At 46.0% G+C, this 23500-nt stretch overlaps 1 protein-coding gene across 3 annotated transcripts; it reads right to left on the bottom strand.

Moving 5' to 3' along the window:
* Positions 1–981: 981 nt before the first annotated feature.
* BEST2 (bestrophin 2) lies at positions 982–14283 on the bottom strand. Of its 3 annotated transcripts, none has more exons than XM_073587410.1 (10): positions 14184–14283; positions 10910–11084; positions 10744–10838; positions 10347–10580; positions 8945–9099; positions 4212–4289; positions 3812–3964; positions 3639–3719; positions 2989–3143; positions 982–1781 (listed from the first exon to the last, which is right to left on the bottom strand). In XM_073587410.1, the coding sequence occupies exons 2-10, from the start codon at positions 11059–11061 to the stop codon at positions 1394–1396; spliced, it is 1491 nt and encodes a 496-aa protein (XP_073443511.1). In that variant the 5' UTR covers positions 11062–11084; positions 14184–14283; the 3' UTR covers positions 982–1393. The 3 variants fall into 3 exon arrangements, with proteins under 3 accessions (XP_073443511.1, XP_073443510.1, XP_073443509.1); XM_073587409.1 differs by lacking the exon at positions 14184–14283 and adding an exon at positions 13757–13913; XM_073587408.1 differs by lacking the exon at positions 14184–14283 and adding an exon at positions 13583–13643.
* Between the last annotated feature and the right edge of the window lie 9217 nt (positions 14284–23500).

Here is a 23500-nt window from a genome sequence, read left to right as displayed (position 1 = left end):
TATAATACTGCTCCCTATGGACAAGAATATAACTACTATAATACTGCTCCTATGTACAAGAATATAACTACTATAATACTGCCTCCTATGTACAAGAATATAACTACTATAATACTGACCCTATGTACAAGAATATAACTACTATAATACTGCTCCCTATGGACAAGAATATAACTACTATAATACTGCCCCCTATGTACAAGAATATAACTACTATAATACTGCCCCCTATGTACAAGAATATAACTACTATAATACTGCCCCTATATATAAGAATATAACTACTATAATACTGCCCCCTATGTACAAGAATATAACTACTATAATACTGCTCCTATGTACAAGAATATAACTACTATAATACTGCTCCTATGTACAAGAATATAACTACTATAATACTGACCCTATGTACAAGAATATAACTACTATAATACTGCTCCCTATGGACAAGAATATAACTACTATAATACTGCCCCCTATGTACAAGAATATAACTACTATAATACTGCCCCCTATGTACAAGAATATAACTACTATAATATTGCCTCTTAGTACTATAGTAGTTATTTGTGTTGTGGTGTGTTATTAATGTTCAGGTACCATTATTTGGTCTGCATTATTAGGCTATGTATACACGTATGCAGAAAATTCCTGACTGCTTCACCGGAAACGCGCGTTTTTCGCACGATTTTTGCTCGTTTTTATGAATTTTTTTCCGGAGCATCCCCAGTCTCAGAGTATAGTTAGAAATGTGGATTTTTCCACAAAATTAATGAGCATGCTGTGTTTTTTACCGCGATGCGTTTTTTTGCAATAAAAAAACGTATCAATGTGCACAAAAAGTGCGGAATTCATTAAAATGAATGGGATGCTTCTTTTAAGCGTTTTTGCCGGTAAAAACGCTTAAAAAAAAACCCGCGAATAAACTGCTTACACAGCCTTACAAGGGCACTAAACTGAGTAACAGCTTTGAAGTGACTATTTATAATGGTAATAAGACAGTTTTATTAGTAAGAGGGATGCATCGTCCAATAGTTACGGTACATTGTTTACATCGGGTCTTTATGTTACTTGTGTTTTTTACGTTGTACAATAAAATAGATTACATTGTTAATACTGTGTTTAGCCAAAAACAAGGCGTAAATACTTTTATGCCACAAAAAGACAGAAGTGATCTAGGAATTATTTTACCACAACAAACAATTACGGTAGTCTTTTTCAGAGGATCATGGAGAATAGAGAAGCCGTTCATCCATAATCAGTGGTCTATGGCAGCAGATAAGAGAGTGCAGCGCATGGACGACGTATTTGGCGCAGTGCAGCGATACTCCGCAGTGATGAAGCGCATTCTCATCTGCATTGTCCATGAACATCACAGTCTGCCTCTCGAAGCCTATTGGGCAGAAGCAATGGTGTCTGTTATGGGGGCAACCCGCTCACTGGCAGGCGGGGGGGATTCAGCCTGGAATATGGACTGGACTGGGACGTCAGGAGGTCGTGTCTCAGGATGAGGGAGGGTCTCTGCTTGTGTGGGGTCTACAGGACCCTCCTGATACAGACTGTCAGAAGTCCTGGAGGAAGAGCTAGTTGATCTTCTTAGTAAAGTCATTTGGCTCTCGGGGGCCACTAATGGGGCAGTGAGAGCAGCGGATGACGATAGTGGAGAGGGTCCCACTCCCGGGAAGAGACGGCTGAAGAGCGGGAACGGCCGGGTGTAGGTCTCCTCGTTCATCTCCTCAATGTCGGAAAGGGGCTGGAACAGCATGTCCTCCTTGGTCAGACTGAGTGGAACACAAATGGTTAATTCCTCTCAAAACCTGAAACAACTTCATGGAGGTGCGAAATCCCCTTGCCCTAGTGTCACACCCATGGCGGTCCCAGAAGCTGAGATATGAGGTGGGGTAGGATAGGGTTCTCACATTGTAGAATTTATTACCTAAAAAATCCAAACCTAAAAATGAACAGGTTTTAATTCTCCAGTGTAAGGATTCCATCAAACAGCTCCTCAGATGTCAGCTTCCTGGAGGTTTCTAGGGGTGATCGAGACAGTCACAGCCTGAATTTTGGAGGCGTTGAGTAAAGTTAACTGTAAATACCAATACCATCCTGACATCTCACCCCAAAATATCCAGGAAGCTGAGATATAAGGAGCTGTTTGATGGAGTTCCCACACTAAAGCGTTAAAGGGGTATTCCCATCTCCAAGATCCTATCGCAATATGTAGTAAGTGTAATAATAATAAATAATAACAAATAACTCCCAGTTAGAAATGTTGTATAGTTTTTCTGATTAGCCATGTTTCTTTCCTCAGGTGTAGGGCATTGCAAGACCTTAGGTATCCATGGTTACGAACACTGATACAGTGAGTTAAGCTAGTTGCTAGTGGTTGCAACCATAGATGCCCAAGGTTACCTGGATACCTAAAGTCCTGCACGTGAGTTAAGAGACACAGCGAATCAGAAGAACTATACTACATTTCTAATTGGAGATATTTCCGGATATTATTATTACATCTACTACATATTGGGATGGGATCTTGGAGATCGGAATACCAATTTAAATATCAAGAACCCCATCAAACAGCTGCTTCCGTTTCCTGGACATTTTTGGGTGCGACATAAAGTTGCTGTCAACATCACTCAACACTTAAATTCAGGGTGCTACTGTCCATATGTCACACCCAGATGGGACCAGGAAGCTGAGATATGAGGAGCTGTTCGTTGGAGTTCTCAGTAAAATATTATCTTGAATCCAAACCTAAAAATTCAAAGGTGATTAATGTTAAAATCCCCCAGAAGTGACCACTGGTGGCCCAGGAAGCTGAGCTTTGAGGAGCTGTTTGATGAGATCCTTAACATGGAAGGAGCATGGTAGTCATATTGTTGCAGCGCTTCCACCATCTCTCCCAGGACAGTGGTGTAAAGACCCCCCAACAAACAGCCCTCTATATCTCAGCTTCCTGCAAGCAATAAAGTACTTCATACTTACGCCATGTCAAATGTGGATCCTTGGAAGGAAGGCTGGTGCTTCTGGAACAAAGTGGCAGCAGTGTATGGAGGCCGAGGGTCCGAGTCGTTCCAGTATCTATCCTTCACCAGAAGGGGAACATCACCATACAGCTCATCGACAGCCAGCATGGACACCTACACATGGGTCGAGGGTAGTACAGAGTAATTAGGAGATTTGGTAGGTATAAAGTGGGCAAGCCATATACCCTATTCCTGGGGTACAGTTAGGGTGGTGTTGGGGGGGTCTTAGTATCTGAAAATTTCTTTTAGAGCATTTGGTCAGAAGCAGAATTTTATGATAAAACCTTTTTCTGCCACCAGGGGGAGCTCACCCACATAGGAATTTCTTGTATCCATCCCTATGTAGTGAGCTCCCCCTAGTGGCGGCAGCAGGTATACAGAATGTGATCACAAATCTATAGCTTTGTAAGGGAAAATGGGGTCTTTGGAGCTCATGAAGGGGGCCGGTATCCTTAATATTACCCACTAGTCCTCCAATAATATGAGAAATGACCAGAAATAATATAACTAACTTTTAAGTTTGGTTTAATAATAAAAAAAAAAAAAATAATAATTGTGTAGGGCGTCAAAAATGAACTGCAGAGAAGTTGCTAGTGAAACTTTCATTACCTGGAAATTCCTGTCAATCAAAAAGTTGGTTTCAAAGTCATCATCGTCCTCCCCGAATGGGTTGATGAGCTGCTCCGCCACCTAGAAAGTGTGGGGGAGGGGGATACCATATGACCCATATACACACAGTGCAATGCTACGTAGAAACCTGCCACTAGCACTAAAGGCAATACCTTCAGCCAGCCGGCATAGAAGAAGAACTGCAGGAGGGTGAAGACGGGGACGTAGAGATCCAAGTCATGGCCGCTGTAACCCTGAGAGGGGTCCAAGAACTGCCGTCCTATCAGGCACGTCAGAAAGTAGCTGTATACAGCGATGGTCACCACCTAATGCCAGGAAAAGTTTACCCAAAAGTAAAAAAAAGTTTGCTTATTTCAGAAACAGCGCCACTCTCGTCTGTAGTCTGACTGTGGAACTGCAGCTCAGCCACATTCTCTTACAAAAGAATTAGCTGCAATACTACAAACAGCCATGCGTGGCGCTATTCCTGGGGAAATGTATTTTATGTGGTTCAGCAGGATAGAATTAAAGGGCCGGTGTCGATGTCAGGAAGACTAAATGGCTCGCCCTCACCTGAGTGTACACAAGCGGAACGCTGATCCAGTCGTAGTGAAAGAGCATGCTGCAATTCCCACGGAAAGCGTTTAGTTCCTGCAAATGTGGAAAGGAAGAGAACATATGATCGAGTCCTAATTCTATCGCAGGGGTATGGAGAACAGAATTAGTGCAGCTTATAGAGATGGACTTTCAAGAGCTGCTATTCTCCTATCAGCCACAAGGGGCACTCTACACCCATCTAGAGGCAAATGATAACAGTGTCCATCACATTACGGCAGCGCCACCTGGCGTCCACTACATTATAACTGCGCCACCTGGCGTCTACCATGAAAAAAAAGTATATAGGATCCGGCCTGCATACCTATAGTATCAAATTAATGCAAATGGCTGACTAAATATTATATATATACACTAGCTGAATAGCCCGGCGTTGCCTGGGCATAGTAACTAACTACGGTTAGTAATAACAAATTATAATGATTATATTGCACATACAGTCATATGTTAAAGTTTGGGCACCCCAATTAATGTTAACCTTTTTTCTTTATAACAATTTTGGTTTTTGCAACAGCTATTTCAGTTTCATATATCTAATAACTGATGGACTCAGTTATATTTCTGGATTCAAATGAGGTTTATTGTACTAACAGAAAATGTGCAATCTGCATTTTAACAAAATTTGACCGGTGCAAAAGTATGGGCACCCTTATCATTTTCTTGATTTGAACACTCCTATCTACTTTTTACTGACTTCCTGAAGCACTAAATTGGTTTTGTAACCTCATTGAGCTTTGAACTTCATAGCCAGGTGTATCAAATCATGAGAAAAGGTATTTAAGGTGGCCACTTGCAAGTAGTTCTCCTATTTGATTCTCCTATGAAGAGTGGCATCATGGGCTCCTCAAAACAACTCTCAAATGATCTGAAAACAAAGATTATTCAACATAGCTTTTCAGGGGAAGGATACAAAAAGTTGTCTCAGAGATTTAACCTGTCAGTTTCCACTGTGAGGAACATAGTAAGGAAATGGAAGAACACAGGTACAGTTCTTGTTAAGCCCAGAAGTGGCAGGCCAAGAAAAATATCAGAAAGGCAGAGAAGAAGAATGGTGAGAACAGTCAAGGACAATCCACAGACCACCTCCAAAGACCGGCAGCATCATCTTGCTGCAGATGGTGTCACTGTGCATCGGGCAACAATACAGCGCACTTTGCACAAGGAGAAGCTGTATGGGAGAGTGATGCGAAAGAAGCCGTTTCTGCAAGCACGCCACAAACAGAGTCGCCTGAGGTCTGCAAAAGCACATTTGGACAAGCCAGATACATTTTGGAAGAAGGTCCTGTGGACTGATGAAACAAAGATTGAGTTGTTTGGTCATACAAAAAGGCGTTATGCATGGAGGCTAAAAAACACAGCATTCCAAGAAAAACACTTGCTACCCACAGTAAAATTTGGTGGAGGTTCCATCATGCTTTGGGGCTGTGTGGCCAATGCCGGCACCGGGAATCTTGTTAAAGTTGAGGGTCGCATGGATTCAACTCAGTATCAGCAGATTCTTGACAATAATGTGCAAGAATCAGTGACGAAGTTGAAGTTACGCAGGGGATGGATATTTCAGCAAGACAATGATCCAAAACACCGCTCCAAATCTACTCAGGCATTCATGCAGAGGAAGAATTACAATGTTCTGGAATGGCCATCCCAGTCCCCAGACCTGAATATCATTGAACATCTGTGGGATGATTTGAAGTGGGCTGTCCATGCTCGGCGACCATCAAACTTAACTGAACTGGAATTTTTTTGTAAACAGGAATGGTCACAAATACCTTCATCCAGGATCCAGGAACTCATTAATAGCTACAGGAAGTGACTAGAGGCTGTTATTTTTGCAAAAGGAGGATCTACGAAATATTAATGTCACTTTTATGTTGAGGTGCCCATACTTTTGCACCCGTCAAATTTTGTTTAAATGCAGATTGCACATTTTCTGTTAGTACAATAAACCTCATTTGAATCCAGAAATATAACTGAGTCCATCAGTTATTAGATATATGAAACCAAAATTGTTATAAAGAAAAAAGGTTAACATTAATAGGGGTGCCCAAACTTTCACATATGACTGTAAAAACCGTGCATCTAATCCTATCCTGTGTGATACTGACCGCTGAGCCGTGTATCTAATCCTATCCTGTGTGATACTGACCGCTGAGCCGTGTATCTAATCCTATCCTGTGTGATACTGACTGCTGAGCCATGTATCTAATCCTCTCCTGTGTGATACTGTCTGATGAGCCGTGTATCTAATCCTCTCCTGTGTGATACTGTCTGATGAGCTGTGTATCTAATCCTCTCCTGTGTGATACTGTCTGCTGAGCCGTGTATCTAATCCTCTCCTGTGTGATACTGACTGCTGAGCCGTGTATCTAATCCTCTCCTGTGTGATACTGTCTGCTGAGCCGTGTATCTAATCCTCTCCTGTGTGATACTGTCTGCTGAGCCATGTATCTAATCCTCTCCTGTGTGATACTGTCTGCTGAGCCGTGTATCTAATCCTATCCTGTGTGATACTGACTGCTGAGTCGTGTATCTAATCCTATCCTGTGTGATATTGACTGCTGAGTCGTGTATCTAATCCTATCCTGTGTGATACTGACTGCTGAGTCGTGTATCTAATCCTATCCTGTGTGATATTGACTGCTGAGTCGTGTATCTAATCCTATCCTGTGTGATACTGACTGCTGAGTCGTGTATCTAATCCTATCCTGTGTGATACTGACTGCTGAGCTGTGTATCTAATCCTCTCCTGTGTGATACTGACTGCTGAGCCGTGTATCTAAGGCCTGTTTCACACTTCCGTTTTTGTGTCCGCCAAACGGATCCGTTTCCGTTTTTTGATGGATCCGCGGTAACCGCTAATGGAAGTCTATGGGACAAAAAAAACGGATCCTGCAAAAAATGGCGGATCCGTTTTTTAACGGAAAACAACGGATTTTGACGGATTTGAAAAAACGGAAGTGTGAAACAGGCCTAATCCTCTCCTGTGTGATACTGACTGCTGAGCCGTGTATCTAATCCTATCCTGTGTGATACTGGGCCATGTATCTAATCCTATCCTGTGTGATACTGGGCTCCCCCTGCAGTCTGTGTCAGAGGGTGGTCTGTGTTGGCACGGTAATATATTGTGTTATTTCCAGCTTTACAGAAGGACGATAACACCATAGAAATGATAAGAATAATAGGCCTCAGTTACCACAACTGTCTACAAAGAAAACTGTTGCTGATAGCAGCCAATCACAGCTCAGCGTTCATCTCTTAAACAGCTCTGGGACAGCGTGGCGAGTTTTGAGTGGCGACTTTTGTGTTTGGACTTTTATGTGGCGAGGTTGGTGTATGTGTGGTGAAATGTGTGCTGAGGGTGGTAGATGTGGTGAAGCACGTGGTAGTGTGTGGCGCATGTTGTGTGTTCATATCCCCGTGTGTGGTGAGTATCCCATGTCAGGGCCCCATCTTAGTAACTGTACGGTATATACTGTTTGGCGCCATCGCTCTCATTCTTTAAGTCCCCCTTGTTCACATCTGACAGCTGTCAATTTGCCGCCAACACTTTTCCTTTCACTTTTTCCCCATTATGTAGATAGGGGCAAAATTGTTTGGTGAATTGGAACGCGTGGGGTTAAAATTTCGCCTCACAACATAGCCTATGACGCTCTCGGGGTCCAGACGTGTGACTGTGCCAAATTTTGTGACTGACGGTGAGGATGCCAATCCCGGACATACACACACAGATATATATATATATATATATATATATTGCAACATGACTGCAATTACTGAATTCAAGAATTCCAATATGGCTACACACAAAAAATGTGAGGTCCCTACTGTTCATATCAGTGTAACAATGGCATTTGTTCACTATATGATCATTGCGCCACCTAGTGTTCATCACATGCTAATAGTGCCACCTTGTGGTGGACACTTGAAAGCAGCACCACCTAGCTAAAACCTATTTAAAAAACTGTATGGGCTACACCTAACACTAGGGGGAGCTCACATAATATGGATTTTTGCAGCTTCTTGCGCTCTGTATAGAAAATCCATAAGCAGTGAGCTCCCCCTAGTGGTCTAGGAAAGATTTAAAAAAAAAAAAAAATGTAAAGGAATATTCTCGCATATCTACTGTCTAACATTCAGGAGATGATGGGTGTCCATTAGGCCTGTTTCACACATCAGTTTTTCCAAATCAGTCAAGATCCGCCATTTTGCAAAAGAAACGGATCCGCCATTTTGCTTGGCGGATCCATTTTTTTCCCCATTGAGTTGCGTTACCAGCGGGTCTTGACGGACGGCCATCCGTTGGATCCATTTTTTTGCGGATACGCCAAAATATTGGCGTCCGCCGACATGTCTGGACGGACCCTGCAATGTTTTTTCGGGCGGCCGGATCTGCATTTTACACTGCGCATGCCCGGAGGATTTGCCTCGGCCGCAAATTTAACCCTAAACTCTGTTCTGGCGGCTGAAAAAAATTCTCCCCCCCCCTCCCCAAGCAGCGGTTCCTTTAAAATTCTTCCTTTGACGGATCCATTAAAACAACGGTCGGTGCCAAACGTTGTGGTCAGTGCAGGAACGGACCCGCTATCCGCCATTTTAGCGGATTTTAACTGAGAAAAAAACTGATGTGTGAAACCGGCCTGAGTGTAATAAGATCCTGCAGAGCATCGCCCCATATCGCCAGCCCCCCTCACCTCTATCAGCATGTTATATGCATGGTCATCCCGGATTCTGCCCTCGCTCCGCGCCTGGGCGGCCAGGCTACAGAACCAGACGCACGGGACCCAGTACTTATTATAGGAGGAGCGCAGATTCTCAAACTTCTTCCTCTCGTGACGAGTCATAAACCCTGCGGGAAAATAAAGGGGCACCAGAGTCACGCAATCACCCCCATCCTCCTAGTGACACGTACAGACCCCACTGGGGTTTTGTTACAATTACATGCAGAGCAGCACAGGAGGGGGGGGGGGAAGCCTCAGCAGCACGGGAGGGGGGGGGGGAAGCCTCAGCAGCACAGGAGGGGGGGGGGGGAAGCCTCAGCAGCACAGGAGGGGGGGGGGGGAAGCCTCAGCAGCACAGGAGGGGGGGGGAAGCCTCAGCAGCACGGGAGGGGGGGGAAGCCTCAGCAGCACGGGAGGGGGGGGGGGAAGCCTCAGCAGCACAGGAGGGGGGGGGGGGAAGCCTCAGCAGCACAGGAGGGGGGGGGGGAAGCCTCAGCAGCACGGGAGGGAGGGGGGAAGCCTCAGCAGCACGGGAGGGGGGGGGGGAAGCCTCAGCAGCACGGGAGGGGGGGGGGGAAGCCTCAGCAGCACGGGGGGGGGGGGGAAGCCTCAGCAGCACGGGAGGGGGGGGGGGAAGCCTCAGCAGCACAGGAGGGGGGGGGGGGAAGCCTCAGCAGCACAGGAGGGGGGGGGGAAGCCTCAGCAGCACGGGGGGGGGGGGGGAAGCCTCAGCAGCACGGGAGGGGGGGGGGGAAGCCTCAGCAGCACAGGAGGGGGGGGGGGGAAGCCTCAGCAGCACAGGAGGGGGGGGGGAAGCCTCAGCAGCACGGGAGGGGGGGGGGGGGAAGCCTCAGCAGCACGGGAGGGGGGGGGGGGAAGCCTCAGCAGCACGGGAGGGGGGGGGGGAAGCCTCAGCAGCACGGGAGGGAGGGGGAAAGCCTCAGCAGCACGGGAGGGAGGGGGAAGCCTCAGCAGCACAGGAGGGAGGGGGGAAGCCTCAGCAGCACGGGAGGGAGGGGGGGGGGAAGCCTCAGCAGCACGGGAGGGAGGGGGGGGGGGGGAAGCCTCAGCAGCACGGGAGGGAGGGGGGGGGGGAAGCCTCAGCAGCACGGGAGGGAGGGGGGGGGGAAGCCTCAGCAGCACGGGAGGGAGGGGGGAAGCCTCAGCAGCACGGGAGGGGGGGGGAAGCCTCAGCAGCACGGGAGGGAGGGGGGAAGCCTCAGCAGCACGGGAGGGAGGGGGGAAGCCTCAGCAGCACGGGAGGGAGGGGGGGGGAAGCCTCAGCAGCACAGGAGGGGGGGGGGGAAGCCTCAGCAGCACAGGAGGGGGGGGGGGGAAGCCTCAGCAGCACGGGAGGGAGGGGGGGAAGCCTCACCTGCTTCCACCACGTGATCTACGGTGGGGAATCTCTTGAACGCGGCCGTGCTGACTGAGCGCAGGATGAGCAGACCGGACATGCTGCAGTAACGCATCAGTGTGCGGCGGTACATTCTCCCCTGCTCGTCGGAGCCATGGACGGTGGCGGAGATGGCACACATCACCCTGTCCGGCATTGGCATGCAGAGGTACTGGTTCCACCAGCGGTTCACTACCAGCGTGACATAGAAACCTGAGAGAAGGAAATGTGGCACGTGTCAAGAGCGCCGCCTAGGAATGATGTAATGGAGGCACGGTATGACCCACGCCTCAGTTACATCCACGCTCTATGGCTAAATGTTACTCGACCATATATCAGTGACGCGTGGGGTCAGCGGTGGTCTCGAGGCCCTCACCGAGCACGAAGGACACGGGGATGAGGTTGGCGTAGTTATTGCAGTAAAGTGACACTTTCTCGAAGCAGCGTCTCTGATTGTCAGTGAGGAAGAACCTGAGAAAACAGAAAAAAGGCGCTAAAAACCACGAGATCCCGGTGAGTGACGCCCACAGCGGCCATCTTACCTGTATGTGATACTGAGGCCCGCGTACATCATGAAGAACACCAGGAACTCCTTGTATAGCAGCTTGTATATACTGCCCCGCCACAGCAGCAGCAGCTTATAGAAGCCCCCGAACCGGGCATTAGCCACACGGGCCGTGTATGTCACCGTCATAATGCCCAGCTGGGCTCGGGTACCTGCAATACAGCAAGAAATGGCGGCCATTATATGTCCGTATACTGCCAAGCCCGCTGTATCTAATCTCATCGCGTGTGTGTGACACTGTCTGCCGAGGCCGGTGTATCTAATCTCGTCGTGTGTGTGTGACACTGTCTGCCGAGGCCGGTGTATCTAATATCGTCGCGTGTGTGACACTGTCTGCCGAGCCCGCTGTATCTAATCTCGTCGCGTGTGTGTGTGTGTGACACTGTCTGCCGAGGCCGGTGTATCTAATCTCGTCGTGTGTGTGTGTGTGTGACACTGTCTGCCGAGGCCGGTGTATCTAATCTCGTCGCGTGTGTGTGTGACACTGTCTGCCGAGGCCGGTGTATCTAATCTCGTCGCGTGTGTGTGTGACACTGTCTGCCGAGCCCGCTGTATCTAATCTCGTCGCGTGTGTGTGTGTGACACTGTCTGCCGAGCCCGCTGTATCTAATCTCGTCGCGTGTGTGTGACACTGTCTGCCGAGCCCGCTGTATCTAATCTCGTCACGTGTGTGTGACGCTGTCTGCCGAGCCCGCTGTATCTAATCTCGTCGCGTGTGTGTGACGCTGTCTGCCGAGCCCGCTGTATCTAATCTCGTCGCGTGTGTGTGACGCTGTCTGCCGAGGCCGATGTATCTAATCTCATCGTGTGTGTGACACTGTCTGCCGAGGCCGGTGTATCTAATCTCATCGTGTGTGTGACACTGTCTGCCGAGGCCGGTGTATCTAATCTCATCATGTGTGTGATACTGTCTGCCGAGGCCAGTGTATCACGTTATAACAGCCAGGAGGGCTATATCAGGTTATAACAGCCAGGAGGGCTATATCAGGTTATAACAGCCAGGAGGGCTATATCAGGTTATAACAGCCAGGAGGGCTATATCAGGTTATAACAGCCAGGAGGGCTATATCAGGTTATAACAGCCAGGAGGGCTATATCAGGTTATAACAGCCAGGAGGGCTATATCAGGTTATAACAGCCAGGAGGGCTATATCAGGTTATAACAGCCAGGAGGGCTATATCAGGTTATAACAGCCAGGAGGGCTATATCAGGTTATAACAGCCAGGAGGGCTATATCAGGTTATAACAGCCAGGAGGGCTATATCAGGTTATAACAGCCAGGAGGGCTATATGGAGATTAGGATACAGCCGTTTAAGGCGGTCTATGCAATGGGAACACGGCAAGATGGGAATAGATCATAAGTGGAAGCAGCCATGTTCTCCTCATCTCATGTTGTATAGGTGCCGGCTTCTGGTTACCAGACGACATCCTGTAGTGACTGTCAGTAATGGCAGCACACGGACCCTCTCTGAGTTTGGAGACTTTTCTGAGAACAATGAACGAGTACAAACTCCGATCACCTCAGTGTCAAGGAGAATATGTCTAAGGAGCCGAGGTGCCAGGATGGCGGGAGCTTCCAGTAAAGCGTGGCTTACGTCTTTATGGCCATGGTGACGGGTGACAATCGGAAGAGCGGCCATCTTCTTAGAAAACTGGAAACACACCGCTGAAGGCCCCCGTGACTGACATGTTTGTACAATGGTTGTCACCCAGCTTTCCCAGAGTCCTGATCTGTAGTGAAACGGGAACAAGGACTATAGCATTCACAGTAGGCCGGGCCTGCACTAACCCCAGGAGCCATGATTAGGACGTTACCCTTGATACAGGCCGCTACTTATTGATTTTTATACGGGCGTTTTGCTCATAAAAAAAGCCCCTAAGATCAGAGGTCACTGGGGGAATTAGACGCGTAGGAACACAATCCAGAGGGGGGCAGAATGGCGGCCATTGTGGTGGTCACCGAGCGACCCTAGATACAGACACCACCACGATAATCCAGAATAGAGGAGATGGCCATCATGGCTGCCTGGGCCAGACTGCAGGATTATTCCCATCCTGAACACTTATGGCCACCGAGCCCCACAACATTAGGCTACAAATCAATGGAAAAAGCAGCGTTTGTGCCGCCATTTCTCCATTTTGTTCAGAACCACCAGATTTCGGTAGTGGAGACGTCCCCACATATTACATAACGCATATGGGGTTGGGAGTCACCACTTCACTCCTAGGGAAGAAATGGATTTCAACACCCCCAATTATCTGTCTGTTCACACAGGAGATAAGCGGCTGCCAGGGGGGTCCGAGGGATGAGCAGTGTGGGTAAGCTTAGGCCATGTTCCCACCATGCGCTTTTTTGCACTGTGCATCTTTTTTAAAAAAAAAACAAAAAAAATGCAAGTAGCCTATAATGGGTGCAGAATACCTGACGCCATCGTGGAAACATGGTCTTTAGACTGTGTTCACATGCAGCATTTTTTGCAGCCAAAATTTGGCAGAAATACACCGCATTCAACATGTGAACACAGCCTTAGGTGTACACCGGTGGTGGTCAAATAATGCCATACTGTTCCACCATACCACACCGCGCTCACATAATGCCACCATACTAAACATTACGGTACTAGGACTAGTGAATAATACCGCCATACAGCGATCCATAAGTTGTGCAGTTTCTGGTATATGCCCTTTCAGCATGGGCAGTTGATTAGTTCTGGGTGACCGCACAGATTACCCTACATTTAGAGCCCGGTGCCAGGGCCCCTGTCCTGGGTCACATGACGGTAAATTATAAGGGCCCCCCTATAATATAAGGTAACACTCACCAGCCCAGGTTCCTCCTCTCTGTCTCTTGCACAGAAGAAAAACTTTCTCCCAACTAACCCAGCATGTCCTGTCTCTCCCCTAAACCTCACCCCTCCCCACCCAGACACCTCTGCCCTCCTCCTCCCACCCCAGCATGTAATTGTCCAGGTGTAGGGGGAAGGGTGATACAGTGGACCCCCACAGTCTACACTTGGTCTCAGCTGCACCTGTGCATTATCCTGAGGGTATCTGTTCCCATATTATCCCCTTTGGATCAGGGGGTCCCCAAAAGGTCCCTTTGCATCAAATAAGACACATTTTATTAATAGTTGATGACCCTGTTGGATATTTTGCATTGGGTCCAAAGAGCTTCATTTTATGCCTGTGTTTAGGATTAAACCCTTGCCACATAATATATGATGGAACTATAAGTCTCAGCATGCTTACTGATTGCAAAAACTGAAAAAAAGAAAAAACAGCCTGAGGTCCCATAGATCTTCTACAACGTCCTCATCCAGCCTGACTAAACCTGAACCGACCTGCACATGCAGTTCCCACAACCACACAGGTGCAGAAATATATCATACCCATATATCAGAAGAGGTCAACACACCTGTGTAGCATAAAATATACCGCACAGGTGCACTAGTATATTATATCTATATATCAGTAGACGTGAAAACACCACGAGCAATATAAAAAATACTGCACAGGTGCACTAATATATTATAACCATATATCAACAGAGGGCAATGCCACCTATAACACAAAAAATACCGCACAGGTGCACTAATATTACAGCTACAGTGGTATGTAAAAGTTTGGGCACCCCTGGTCAAAATTACTGTTAGGCTGTGTTCACACACAGCGTTTTTTTAGCGGTTTTTACCACGGTTTTCACTATAAAACCGCTAAAAATAAGCTTCCCAGTCATTTCTATGCATTTTGCACTTTTTGTGCACATTGATGCGGTTTTTTACCGAGAAAAAAACGCATCGCGGTAAAAAACGCAGCATGCTAATTAATTTTGTGGATTTTTCCGCGGTTTTGGCTTCTTCCATGCGTTTTGAAACCGCTGCGGAAAAAAACGCATCAAAAACGCATCAAAACCGCGCAAAAAAAAAGCACAAAAAAGCCGAGGAAAAATAGGTGCGGTTTCTGCTACGTGTGCACTTAGCCTTATTGTGAACAGTTTAGCAAGTTGAAGATGAAATGATCTCTAAAAGCCCTCAAGTTACACATGACATTTCCTTTGCATTTTAGGCAGAAAAAATATATATTTTCATCTTTTACATTTTAAAAATTACAAAAAGGAAAATGGGCCGATGCAAAAGTTTGGGCACCCTTGAAGATTTGCGTGCTCAGATAACTTTGACCAAAGTTTCAGACTTTAATTATCCTGTTAGGGTTATGGCTTGTTCACTATCATCATTAGGAAAGTCCAGGTGATGCAAATTTCCCAGCTTTATAAAAACCCAGACTCCTCTTACCTTGTGCCAAAAAACAGCAGCCATGGGTTCTTCTAAGCAGCTGCCCAACACTCTGAGAATGGTGGAGAAGCACAAAGCCGGAGAAGGCTATAAGAAGATAGCAAAGCGTTTTGAACTTGTCCTTTCCTCAGTAATGTAATTAAGAAATGGCAGTTACCAGGAAAAGTGGAGGTCAAGATAAGGTCTGGAAGACCAAGCAAAATTTCAGTGAGAGCTGCTCGTAGGATTGCTAGAGAGGCAAATAAGATCCCTCGCTTGACTGCAAAACACTTTCAGAAAGATTAAGCAGACTCTGCAGTTGTGGTACATTGTTCTACTGTTCAGAGACACCTGCACAAATATGGCCTTCATGGAAGAATCATCAGAAGAAAACCTCTCCTGCGTCCTCACCATAAAATTCAGTATCAGATGTATGCAAAAGAACATCTAAACAAGCCTGATGCATTTTGGAAACAAGTCCTGTGGACCGATGAGGTAAAAATAGAAATCTTTGGCCACAATGATCAAAAGTATGTGTGGAGAAAAAGGGCACAGAATAGCAGGAAAAGAACATCTCATCAACCATTAGTCATTGGAGTGGATCAATCAAGCATTGGGGTTGTGTTGTAGCCAATGGCATGGGGAATATTTCACAGGAAGAGGGAAGAATGGATTCAATTACATTTTAAACACATTCTTGATGGAAACATAACACCATCTGTAAAAAAGCTGAAGGTGAAAAGAGGATGAGGATGGCAGCTACACATGGAGAATGGTCCCAAACACACGTCACAATCCACAATAGACGACCTCAAAAGGCCCAAGCTGCAGGATTTACAAAGGGCCCATAGTCCCCTGATCTGAACTTCATTGAAAATCTGTGGTTAGACCTCAAAATAGCAGCGGATGGAAGACGACCCAGGAATCTCACAGAACGGGAGGAATTCTCCAAGGAAGAATGGATGAAAATACTTCAAACAAGAATTGAAAGCATTTACAAGCTGTGGTACCTGGAAAAGGGGGCGTTACTAGGTACTGACCATGCAGGGTGCCCACACTTTTACATCGGCCCATTTTTTGTAATTTTTAAAATATAAAATATTAAATATACACTGCTCAAAAAAATAAAGGGAACACTTAAACAACAGACTATAGCTCCAAACTAAATCAAACTTCTGTGAAATCACACTGTCCATTTAGGAAGCAACACTGACTGACAATCAATGTCACATGCTGTTGTGCAAATGGAATAGACAACAGATGGAAATTATTGGCAATTATCAAGACACCCTCAATAAAGGAGTGGTTCTGCAGGTGGGGACCACAGACCACATCTCAGTACCAATGCTTTCTGGCTGATGTTTTGGTCACTTTTGAATGTTAGTTGCGCTTTCACACTCGTGGTAGCATGAGACGGACTCTACAACCCACACATGTGGCTCAGGTAGTGCAGCTCATCCAGGATGGCACATCAATGAGAGCTGTGACAAGAAGGTTTGCTGTGTCTTTCACCGTAGTGTCCAGAGGCTGGAGGCGCTACCAGGAGACAGGCCAGTACACCAGGAGACGTGGAGGGGGCCATAGGAGGGCAACAACCCAGCAGCAGGACCGCTACCTCAGCCTTTGTGCAAGGAGGAACAGGAGGAGCACTGCCAGAGCCCTGCAAAATGACCTCCAGCAGGCCACAAATGTGCATGTGTCTGCACAAACGGTGAGAAACCAACTCCATGAGGATGGTCTGAGTGCCCAACATCCACAGATAGGGGTTGTGCTCACAGCCCAACACCGTGCAGGACGCTTGGCATTTGCCAGAGAACAGTGTTTGGCAGATTTGACATTGACACCCTGTGCTCTTCACATATGAAAGCAGGTTCACACTGACCACATGTGACAGACGTGACAGAGTCTGGAGATGCCATGGAGAGCGATCTGCTGCCTGCAACATCCTTCAGCATGACCGGTTTGGCAGTGGGTCAGTAATGGTGTGGGGTGGCATTTCTTTGGAGGGCTGCACAGCCCTCCATGTGCTCGTCAGAGGTAGCTTGACTGCCATTAGGTACCAAGATGAGATCCTCAGACCCCTTGTGAGACCATATTCTGGTGCGGCTGGCCCTGGGTTCCTCCTAATGCAGGACAATGCCAGACCTCATATGGCTGGAGTGTGTCAGCTGTTCCTGCAAGATGAAGGCATTGAAGCTATGGACTGGCCTGACCGTTCCCCAGACCTGAATCCGATTGAGCACATCTGAGACATCATGTCTTGCTCCATCCACCAACATCACGTTGCACCACAGACTGTCCAGGAGTTGGCAGATGCTTTAGTCCAGGTCTGGGAGGAGATCCCTCATGACAACATCCGCCGCCTCATCAGGAGCATGCCCAAGCGTTGTAGGGAGGTCATACAGGCACGTGGAGGCCACACACAATACTAAGCATCTTTTCCTTGTCATGAGGCATTTCCACTGAAGTTGGATCAGCCTGCAATTTGATTTTCCGCTTTGATTTTGAGTATTATTCCAAATCCAGACCCCCATGGGATATTGTGATTTATATTGATCATTTTTATGTTTTATCATTCTCAATACATTCCACTAAGTAATGAATAAAGATTTATAACTGGAATATTTCATTCAGAGATATCTAGGATGTGGTATTTTAGTGTTCCCTTTATTTTTTTGAGCAGTGTATATATACACATTTTTTTTTGCCTAAAATACAATAAAATCTGTCATCTGTAACTTTCGCCCTTTTAGAGATCATTTCATCTTCAACTTGCTGAACTGTTCACAATAACAGGAATTTTTTTTACCAGGGGCGCACAAACTATTACATGACACTGCATATCAGACACGGTCAACGCCACCTGTGTGACATAAAAAATACTGCTACAAAAAGGCCGCATTACTCTGCTCTATCAGGAGGGTAGGATTATTTATATAGTCATAATTGCCATGCAGTAGTCTGGGAAAGCTGGGTGGCAAGCTTTCCGGAGCCATATTGTTTCCCACCCATCTCTCAGCCAGTGGGCTCACGGACTTCTTCATTTCCCCATACATTTTCTTCTGCTCCTCATAAGGGAATTCCTTGGGAATCATTAAAAGTGCTGAAGACGTAGTAACAACTAGGTTTAAACTTAAAGACGTACTCCGCCACAAACTGCTAGCAAAAATCTACCGGGTGGGCTGTTTCCGACAGGGCCAGAGTTGTAGTGAAACCCCCAATACCAGTGATTAGTGGTGTTCCCTGCCTTCAGGTCACCACATGTCCATATAGAAACGGTTCTACCAGTATTATCCTAAAACTGTCTCTTTAAGTAAGCTGCAAAAGTTACCTGCAGTTTCCAGCACATCTTTAGTGGTGTGGGTCGAGCAGAGCGCTCCTCCAACACTACTAGTACCGGGACGTGATTATATAGTTAGCATAGCGCCCACTATACTAATGTTCCCAATGTGGCAGCTGAGCCAGTGGCCACACTCAGGTACCAGGCGCTACACTCCAGTGCAGTAATCATAGTGGATAATATGGTGACTCCGTTCCCTTACAAGGGAGATCAAGTCTGGTAATCTACTATGTAAATATTATATAAACCCGCCACCTCCTAATAGTCTGAGATTTTCTGGAAGTAAGAACATGAAGATCACCAGGAGAAGAACTTTGGACCTGGAGCAGAAGATGAGTTCATGACCCAGGAGGACAGGTTATACTAGATCACTGCACTCACTCACTGATGTGTCGCAGGTGTCTCCAAGACCAAATGTGTTATACAAAGCATGGAAATCACTAGATAAAGTCTGTACAAGCAGAGACTGCTGGGAAATATGGCTAAAGGATGCAGAATAGTGAGTACAGCTCTGGAGTATAGTACAGGATGTAACTCAGGATCAGTGATGTAATGCATGTACACAGTGACTGCACCAGCAGAATAGTGAGTGCAGCTCTGGGGTATAGTACAGGATGTAACTCAGGACCAGTAATGTAATGTATGTACACAGTGACTGCACCAGCAGAATAGTGAGTCCAGCTCTGGAGTATAATACAGGATGTAACTCAGGATCAGTAATGTAATGCATGTACACAGTGACTGCACCAGCAGAATAGTGAGTGCAGCTCTGGGGTATAGTACAGGATGTAACTCAGGACCAGTAATGTAATGTATGTACACAGTGACTGCACCAGCAGAATAGTGAGTCCAGCTCTGGAGTATAATACAGGATGTAACTCAGGATCAGTAATGTAATGTATGTACACAGTGACTGCACCAGCAGAATAGTGAGTGCAGCTCTGGAGTATAATACAGGATGTAACTCAGGACCAGTAATGTAATGTATGTACACAGTGACTGCACCAGCAGAATATTGAGGGCAGCTCTGGGGTATAATACAGGAGGTAACTCAGGATCAGTAATGTAATGTATGTACACAGTGACTGCACCAGCAGAATAGTGAGTGCAGCTCTGGAGTATAATACAGGATGTAACTCAGGATCAGTGATGTAATGCATGTACACAGTGACTGCACCAGCAGAATAGTGAGTGCAGCTCTGGAGTATAATACAGGATGTAACTCAGGATCAGTAATGTAATGCATGTACACAGTGACTGCACCAGCAGAATAGTGAGTGCAGCTCTGGAGTATAATACAGGATGTAACTCAGGATCAGTAATGTAATGTATGTACACAGTGACTGCACCAGCAGAATAGTGAGTGCAGCTCTGGGGTATAATACAGGAGGTAACTCAGGATCAGTAATGTAATGTATGTACACAGTGACTGCACCAGCAGAATAGTGAGTGCAGCTCTGGGGTATAATACAGGAGGAAACTCAGGATCAGTAATGTAATGTATGTACACAGTGACTGCACCAGCAGAATAGTGAGTGCAGCTCTGGAGTATAATACAGGATGTAACTCAGGATCAGTAATGTAATGTATGTACACAGTGACTGCACCAGCAGAATAGTGAGTGCAGCTCTGGAGTATAATACAGGATGTAACTCAGGATCAGTGATGTAATGCATGTACACAGTGACTGCACCAGCAGAATAGTGAGTGCAGCTCTGGAGTATAATACAGGATGTAACTCAGGATCAGTAATGTAATGCATGTACACAGTGACTGCACCAGCAGAATAGTGAGTGCAGCTCTGGAGTATAATACAGGATGTAACTCAGGATCAGTAATGTAATGTATGTACACAGTGACTGCACCAGCAGAATAGTGAGTGCAGCTCTGGAGTATAATACAGGATGTACAGTCATGGCCAAAAGTATTGACACCCCTGCAATTCTGTCAGATAATACTCAGTTTCTTCCTGAAAATGATTGCAAACACAAATTCTTTGGTATTATTATCTTCATTTAATTTGTCTTAAATGAAAAAACACAAAAGAGAATGAAGCAAAAAGCAAAACATTGATCATTTCACACAAAACTCCCAAAATGGACCAGACAAAAGTATTGGCACCCTCAGCCTAATACTTGGTTGCACAACCTTTAGCCAAAATAACTGCGACCAACCGCTTCCGGTAACCATCAATGAGTTTCTTACAATGCTCTGCTGGAATTTTAGACCATTCTTCTTTGGCAAACTGCTCCAGGTCCCTGATATTTGAAGGGTGCCTTCTCCAAACTGCCATTTTTAGATCTCTCCACAGGTGTTCTATGGGATTCAGGTCTGGACTCATTGCTGGCCACCTTAGACGTCTCCAGTGCTTTCTCTCAAACCATTTTCTAGTGCTTTTTGTAGTGTTTTTGATCATTGTCCTGCTGGAAGACCCATGACCTCTGAGGGAGACCCAGCTTTCTCACACTGGGCCCTACATTAAGCTGCAAAATTTGTTGGTAGTCTTCAGACTTCATTATGCCATGCACACGGTCATGCAGTCCAGTGCCAGAGGCAGCAAAGCAACCCCAAAACATCAGGGAACCTCCGCCATGTGTGACTGTAGGGACCGTGTTCTTTTCTTTGAATGCCTCTTTTTCTCTCCTGTAAACTCTATGTTGATGCCTTTGCCCAAAAAGCTTTACTTTTGTCTCATCTGACCAGAGAACATTCTTCCAAAACATTTTAGGCTTTTTCAGGTAAGTTTTGGCAAACTCCAGCCTGGCTTTTTTATGTCTCGGGGTAAGAAGTGGGGTCTTCCTGGGTCTCCTACCATACAGTCCCTTTTCATTCAGACGCCGACGGATAGTATGGGTTGACACTGTTGTACCCTCGGACTGCAGGGCAGCTTGAACTTGTTTGGATGTTAGTCGAGGTTCTTTATCCAACATCCGCACAATCTTGCGTTGAAATCTCTTGTCAATTTTTCTTTTCCGTCCACATCTAGGGAGGTTAGCCACAGTGCCATGGGCTTTACACTTTTTGATGACACTGCGCACGGTAGACACAGGAACATTCAGGTCTTTGGAGATGGACTTGTAGCCTTGAGATTGCTCATGCTTCCTCACAATTTGGTTTCTCAAGTCCTCAGACAGTTCTTTGGTCTTCTTTCTTTTCTCCATGCTCAATGTGGTACCCACAAGGACACAGGACAGAGGTTGAGTCAACTTTAATCCATGTCAACTGGCTGCAAGTGTGATTTAGTTATTGCCAACACCTGTTAGGTGCCACAGGTAAGTTACAGGTGCTGTTAATTACACAAATTAGAGAAGTATCACATGATTTTTCGAACAGTGCCAATACTTTTGTCCACCCTCTTTTCTATGTTTGTTGTGGAATTATATCCAATTTGGCTTTAGGACAACTCTTTTTGTGTTTTTTCATTTAAGACAAATTAAATGAAGATAATAATACCAAAGAATTTGTGTTTGCAATCATTTTCAGGAAGAAACTGAGTATTATCTGACAGAATTGCAGGGGTGTCAATACTTTTGGCCATGACTGTAACTCAGGATCAGTAATGTAATGTATGTACACAGTGACTGCACCAGCAGAATAGTGAGTGCAGCTCTGGGGCATAATACAGGATGTAACTCAGGATCAGTAATGTAATGTATGTACACAGTGACTGCACCAGCAGAATAATGAGTGCAGCTCTGGGGCATAATACAGGATGTAACTCAGGATCAGTAATGTAATGTATGTACACAGTGACTGCACCAGCAGAATAGTGAGTGCAGCTCTGGGGTATAATACAGGATGTAACTCAGGATCAGTAATGTATGTACACAGTGACTGCACCAGCAGAATAGTGAGTGCAGCTCTGGAGTATAATACAGGATGTAACTCAGGATCAGTAATGTAATGTATGTACACAGTGACTGCACCAGCAGAATAGTGAGTGCAGCTCTGGGGTATAATACAGGATGTAACTCAGGATCAGTAATGTAATGTATGTACACAGTGACTGCACCAGCAGAATAGTGAGTGCAGCTCTGGGGTATAATACAGGAGGTAACTCAGGATCAGTAATGTAATGTATATATACAGTGACTGCACCAGCAGAATAGGGAGTGCAGCTCTGGAGTATAACACAGGATATAACGCACAGTAACCTTATAGCTTCTTCCTTTCTACAGTTCTTGGATTTGGAGTCTCACTGATATGTGTAACTGTTCCATTAAATCTTGGCGGCAGTCCCCAGGGTCCTCATCTATCTGTATAAACAAAATCCACATCCTATTCTATACGTAATGAAGAAATGAACAGTGACTGTAACAGGGGGCCCACACCATTACTTTTCCATTTCAAGGCGGTTTTGCACCTAAGCCTTTATCGTCTGGTCATGCTAGTCAGTCTGGTTTCTCAGTTATTAGCATAGAATAGCACCTAAGGAGATGCACAGGGCAGAGGTTGGGGGGGGGGGGGGGGGGGACACCCAGCGCTTGATGTACACAGCCATAATATCACCAGAAATAATGAATTATAGCTCATGATCAATGTGTGATCGAGGGGGTTCCTCTTCTAGGTCGTGTTGCTCGCTGAAACAGTGACATGCATCCAAGTGTGGCTGTGTGTGGTACTGCAGCTCGGCCTCATTCACTACAGACATGAATAATGCAAACAAAATAGATTGGACTGCTCAATGGATAGAAATATCCGCTGTCTGGACTATGGACGCCTGTCATATATGATATTTGTTGTGATGCTGTATCTAAGCATCATGACTAAGATTACTGCCTAATGATATACTGATACCTGCCATGTGTGATACAATGTGCCTGGTGCATCCCAGCCTGTCCGCGTCATTTCTTGGTCATAGGACAATAGTGTGATATTGAGATCAATTAGCTCATCATGTAGGATGTCTGTATGATGACTTCTGAGCTTCTAGGTAAGCCTGTCATGTGTGATAC

The sequence above is a fragment of the Dendrobates tinctorius genome, unplaced genomic scaffold (genome assembly GCF_039654945.1).
Source record: "Dendrobates tinctorius isolate UK_male_01 unplaced genomic scaffold, ASM3965494v1 ptg000099l, whole genome shotgun sequence".
Lineage (NCBI taxonomy): Eukaryota > Metazoa > Chordata > Amphibia > Anura > Dendrobatidae > Dendrobates > Dendrobates tinctorius.
Note: the sequence above shows the minus strand (reverse complement) of the source record. Positions and strands in the feature narration are given on the sequence as shown.

Bases quoted from the DNA above. Each gene is read 5' to 3' on its own strand.
- BEST2 (XM_073587408.1), bottom strand. From the start codon at position 13,628: ATGCTGAAAGGGCATATACCAGAAACTGCACAACTTATGGATCGCT. The intron at 10,839-10,909 runs GTAAGATGGCCG...CTGTTTTCTCAG, and splicing joins GGCCTCAGTATCACATACAG to GTTCTTCCTCACTGACAATC. The intron at 3,144-3,638 runs GTAATGAAAGTT...ACCCATGTGTAG, and splicing joins TGATTGACAGGAATTTCCAG to GTGTCCATGCTGGCTGTCGA.